Genomic DNA, 6,000 nt, shown 5'->3' on the forward strand with positions numbered 1-6,000 from the left:
AGGTGTCCAGAATGCGGCAGTGCGATGTTTGTGAATGCCATTCCCATTACATACTTGCTAACTTACGGTTTTTAATATTTCTAAAGATTTCGCAGACACACACATTGGAAGGAGAGAGGAGGGATAATTGCATCCATTCTAAAAAAAGTTCTGCTAACCATGTAAGTTTTGTGGGCTATACATTAACCTTATTAACAATGATTTTTTTTTTTTTGTGGAAGCAGCAGCAAACTTGAAACAGCACAAATTGACGAGCAACAGAGAGTGACTTCTTCAGCGACTTTGATGTTGCCAATTTCGTCTCCTTCAGAAACTTGTCCAAATGAACTTGCTTGAAGCAGATACTGCTCTGGCATCCTTTCATCGAAAGACTTGCAAGGGTCTGGTCGGATACCAATGGAAGGAACCCTTTCACAAGCAGAACTCATGTTTCATACAACTTCGCTAAACATTACCAAAATTGTAGAACAAACCCAACTTCATAAACCATACAGAAAAATTGGGAGAGTTGGCAGCTTCACATGCTGTTACCAAATGAGTTTGGTGCAAATCCACAAGGTTAAGGTGGTTTCATGAACGGACTGAGCGGTTGATTGATTCATTGGGTTTAGCGTCCAAAGGAGTACAGTGGCTATTAAAGATGACGCAGTGAGGCGAGATGATCCTAACTCAGCATCCAATTGTTCAGGTTCGCATAACGTCGGTGAGCAGGTCCGGGCTAGCCGATGGTAATTACCATCGGCTACCATTACATTAATGTAAACGAAAAATGTCAGGTAGTTTATTCCCAGCAACAGTGACTGTATTCAAATGGTGGGGGAATGCAAAAACCCTCGTCTACTTAGATTTAGGTATGCACTAAAGAATTCAGAAGGTCATAATTAATTCAGAGTCTCCACTACGGTCTCTCTCATTTGTGGGTTAGTTAAGAAGGTTATTCGATTTGATATCTTCACTATAGGGTAACACCCCCATATTGAGAAATGCACCTGAATTTGAATGCCATGCTTGACTTGGATCGAGATGACGCCCGGTGTGAACAAGATGCTCTTTGTGTTTCCTTCATAGCATTCATGCCAGGCATCATTCAGACCTGGTCAAGTGTGGCCTTGAAGTTAAGAAACATTTCTGAATGTGGCACAATGTTTGCTTGTTTCTTTGATATATTTTTTGCTAATTTGATCAAAAGAGGATTCACTAATGAATGAAAATGAAACTAAAGCTTCCCTTTCTCTAAAAACTGGTGCCAAAACCTCAGTGTTTGTACATATGAATGACATCATGAATTTCAAAAAATGTTCTCCTATTTTCCCACCAGTCTACTCCAGAAAAAGTTATCAAACCTCGCTAGGCTAAACCTTTATTTCCCTTAGTATGCAATGCAATCTGATGTTATAAATAGACAGGCAACTTGACTGGAGTAGACACTGTCAAAATCCGCAACGTCATGGCGAGTAGGTGCACAGAAACATTAGGGAGGCTTAAACATCGCTCTTTCAGTTTCACGTGTTTTCCGGCTAACGAGACTTCCCACTGTGGTACAAGAGGTCGCTTTGCTCGTGCAGAATCAGAACTTATTATTACAGGTTAATATTCCTCCATCCTCATAAGCCTATTTATGTCCACCGCAGGACGAAGGCCGCTTCCAGCCATCTCCAATCACCCCTGTCTTGTGCCAGTCATGCCTATACGAATTACAAGTTATGCCAGCAAATTTCCCAATTTCATCACACTATCTAATTCTCTGCTCTTCTTCAACTATGCATTCCCTTCCCTTGGCACTCATTCTGTCACTCTAATAGACCACTAATTATGTGCCTCACACACACAACATGGCCTGTCCTTTTTTTTTTTGTCTCAGAATACCAACCGGAATATCGGCTACGCCCATTTGCTCTCTAATCATAAGCACTGTCTTCCTGTCTCTTATCGTTACGCCAAACATTTTCCGTTCCATCACTTGTGCAGCCCTTAACTTTTTCACAAGCTTCTTAGTTAACCTCCAAGTTTCTGCTCCACATGTAAATACCAGTAAGATGAAATGACTGCACGCCTTTCTTACTATTCTTTCGGAACATCCCTTTACTTGCACACAGCACAATGACATAGAAGGAGAGAAGAAGATGAGAAAGAAGTGCTGAATACCAACTGAACATTTTATTGAACTTGCATGAATATAAACATGCCTGACAAAGCCTGACGTAACATGACATGACAAAGAGAAAACATACACGTCAAATAAAATTAATACACTAAGAGCAACATTCTCTGACACTGTGTACACAATTGCAATTTGCAAGGACCTAATTTGCAAAACTTCCTGTTCATAAGTGTTGTTTGCCATGGCTGTCGCCTTCGTTCATAATATTTTGAATATCCCGATTGGCTGCTTTCTGTTCTTATAAAACATTTTAGTGCTACAACATTTCTGCAGATACTGGCCCAGACACACAACTCCGTGCCTCCGTTCCCGATTCTGAGCATATTTCTAAAGCTTTCATTGATTCGCTGTGTTTAACGCCCCTTTTCAAACTCTTATTCCCTCTGTCGGTATAAAAATAAACTAATGAAATTGAGGGAAAAACCCGCTCCTAGAAAGTGCAATAAAAGGCATAAGCCAACCAAACTTTAATGAACTGGGGCTCAACGCGCCACAGTAACATTGGGGATGTGAGGGATGCCGCAGGCGAGGGCTCGGGATTCAGTTTGAACACCTGGCTTTATTTAATGTGCACGTAAATATGAGGGCATTAGCGTGGATGCAGTTTGCCCCAATCAGAATGCAGCTGCAGTGACCGGGAATCAAACCAGCAACCTCGAGCTCAACCATAGAAGGCCATAGTCATGAGTCCCCGTGGAAAGTTTCCTATGGAAACGAGACTTGGCTGTCTATAAAGTGCTGCTTTCGTTGTGGACGATGTAGCCATAGAATGTATGCTGAAGAATGACTGACCCATTATAAAGATATCTGATAGTTGTGAAAGTCCCAGCACAGAAAGACGGCCAAGTTACACTGCAAATGTTGGAGAAAATTTTTTTTATTATTGTGCAGAAGTTTCAAGAACTGCTACCGACAATGCTGGCTGAGTGTCAAATTGAACACAGAATAGGGCCCCTGGAGAAAATAAGGCGAGAGCACAAGGTACCAGTGAGGTCACTTGCCACCAATGGCTTCGAGATCTTGAAGAAAGCCACTGCACCTATGTAAGATGAATTGCTGGTCATCATATGATGTACGCTGATTTTATGCATACATTGCTTGTCTTTTCAACAGTGACCAATTTCTGCCCGATATTCCCAACCATCATTATTGAGTTATCACATGGCACAAGATGCTCACACATTTTCTGAAGTTACTTTGCGTTTTGTTGAATTTACAACAAAAGAATGTCGTCCGATCAGTTTGCAACCATGATGCAAATGGTGTTGTGCATTATGTAATGTACACAAGCACCACCCATTGCTCTGGAATGAACGGTGATACATGTATAAGCAATGGGTGGACTAGGCTCGCATTAGTTTAGATTCGGCAACTGTGCTCGCTGCTATCATTTTGATTTGAGTGCTCTTTGACCCTGTGGGCACAAGCTGGCGAAATAAAGAGTCAGATTTCTGACTTACAACTTCAACATACTCCGATTCTTCTCCATCACCACAAGAAATCTGGTGGAGGTGCTGGGTATCAATCCCAGTCCCAGAGCAAGAGGTACTGTGAACGATCGCCACTATTTGACACTATAGAGTCTTGAGCTCAAAAGAAAGTGTCAAGCTGTAGCGTAATTGTGAAAAGAGAACTGTGGCTGCCACAGGCGTTTTCTCGTGTTAGTGTGTTTGCAGAATAATGTTTGCCATTTCCTATGATCACAGTCACGTAGAATATATCCAAACCCTTTTCAAGTGAGGCAAAGAAATATTTAAGTACGCCTGTCAAATATATTGAGAAATTGTTTTGATGATGCGACAGAGAGGAATTGCCTTTGAAGATTATCCACCAAGTATATAACGGAATTTTCACGACTAACAAAGCATTCAACTTTCTCGCCCTTTCTGGACCGAATTACTTTTGCGACAGACCCCGTAGCCTAATTCCTTGGCCAAAGCAAGAAAAGACTACATCAAATGCTTATGTTTACGGAAGCAGGTTACTTTATATGGGTGTATATTGAATCATGGATTTATAAGCTGAAATAATTCGTTAAAGTTAATGGTGATCATGTCCACAGGTGCTTAGTTTATCTCCCACAAGTTAAAGATATGTCTACGGCAGCTACATACAGTGCTGTTGTAAAGACATGAGCATAATAAATATGTCAGAGACCACTATGTAAACAAAAAAAAAAAAAAAAAAACCTGTGCAACGTATTATTTGTGAACAATATGGCACTAGTGCGACATTCATTCAATACAAAAATTCTGTGTTCATATGGCAAAAAGAAACTTACAAAAGCAATATAAAGTGAACATATTCAGGTTTCACACGAGATTGTCAAGATGGTGTGCGGATGTCCTTATTTGTCAACGCATTTCAGAAGTTCCTGCTCAGGAGACTGCGCATCGTGGAGTTGATCGAAACCCTACAAGGGGGGCGGACTCGTGCGTCTTCCACGAACCTTTTACGCATGCCAGTTTGTTCATCTTCGTGTGATACGAGAGTTCCGGTGTGAATGCAGGAAGCGTATTAATCGCGCTTTCATATCCGGTGTACACGCGTTCTTATTTCGAGAGCGCGAGCTAATTTCCCACTGAGAAGTAGACTGGGAAAACTTGTGTACCAGGTACGACTACCACGACACCAATGAGGTGAACTTGACCGTAGTGAGAAAATGCGTACACTGAAAGTGGCACGCTAAAGAACGATTCGCGATGCTTTGCATAAGGCACAAACACGCTAGCAGACGGCTTGAGCGAGTGCAGAGGATAGAAGTATTGGGAACATGCCGGTCGCTCCTCGCAAAACTGTCATTATTAAAGGCTTCGCGCACATGCCAATTAGAACAGTACTTGTTTACTAACACGCTGCGCGCCTTCAATAAGTAATCAACTCCAAGGGATTCGTTAAAACAAAGCTCATCGCTACCGAAGAGTCAAGCTTGAAGTGCAAGTAGCAGACAACAACGGGAAGAAGGGTTCATCGAAGTATTAGGTTTAGCGACGTAAGCAAGTGCACTTACCCACGAACTCCCGGCCGTGAGTTCTCCAGTACTTCCTAGCCTTCTCGCTAACTGTAAGGAGACTGGACACCTTGCCGCTCTCCAGTTTCTCCTCCATAAGTAGCAGTATCTCATCGTAAATGTCCTCGGATATTGGAGGTTTGCAGCGGTCGCGAAAGCGCGCCACTTTGTGCTTTACAACAGCGTCCACAATTTGCGCCATTTCGCGGTAGTTTCTATGCTGGCTACTCGGCCGCAGACTGTAGCTGGACATTTGCAGCGCCTCACGAGGATTTCGGCACGTGCCGCTCCTTTGAGAACATCTTCGAGGCTCGTCTTAAATGGCGGTACAGGTTTAAGGACACCCCCTAACGCGGCAGGCGTTCCTCACACAGCCGCAGCAATGCGCAGCGGCGCAACCTACCATGCCTATTCTCATTAGCGCGACCAATCCTTACCACTGAGCAAAACTGATTACAAGGTGCCATTCGCGTTGGCGATGTTCTTTTAACAAAAAAATGTTTGTAATAGCTGTGATTCTGTTCAGCGCGTAACAAAAACACATATTACGCACGCATTGGTGAATGTTTCACGTGTCCCTTTATCACGTCCTGTTTTGGTTCATGTGTCTAGGGCGGTAACTGCCGTTCCTCTAACGTGCTTTGATTCTTGGCAGTGCGGTTTTTTTGAAAAAGCGTGCGCAGGGCAAACATCGGCCCTGTCCTTGCACAACAGGCGAAATCAAGACATACGAAGCTGCAAGGGGTACTGTAGTTCAAAATGGCGTTGATGTACAGCGCAACAACCCACCCATTACTGATGGAACTATAAACAGCAGTTTCCCAGCTGC

The 6,000-nt window shown here is 42.9% G+C and overlaps 1 protein-coding gene across 5 annotated transcripts in view; it reads right to left on the reverse strand.

The window, feature by feature from the left end:
* LOC142590549 (uncharacterized) overlaps window positions 1–5,520 on the reverse strand; it is a 112,824-nt gene extending 107,304 nt beyond the window's left edge. For 3 of the 5 annotated variants that reach the window (XM_075702755.1, XM_075702752.1, XM_075702754.1), the window contains exon 1: window positions 5,172–5,520. In XM_075702755.1, coding sequence (XP_075558870.1) covers window positions 5,172–5,424 — 253 coding nt within the window. In that variant the 5' untranslated portion in view covers window positions 5,425–5,520. Of the gene's footprint in view, window positions 1–4,442; window positions 4,570–5,171 lie in introns of those variants that run through there. The other 2 variants (XM_075702753.1, XM_075702756.1) reach the window with 2 other exon arrangements.
* Between the last annotated feature and the right edge of the window lie 480 nt (window positions 5,521–6,000).

Source organism: Dermacentor variabilis, chromosome 8, assembly GCF_050947875.1.
Source record: "Dermacentor variabilis isolate Ectoservices chromosome 8, ASM5094787v1, whole genome shotgun sequence".
Classification (NCBI taxonomy): domain Eukaryota; kingdom Metazoa; phylum Arthropoda; class Arachnida; order Ixodida; family Ixodidae; genus Dermacentor; species Dermacentor variabilis.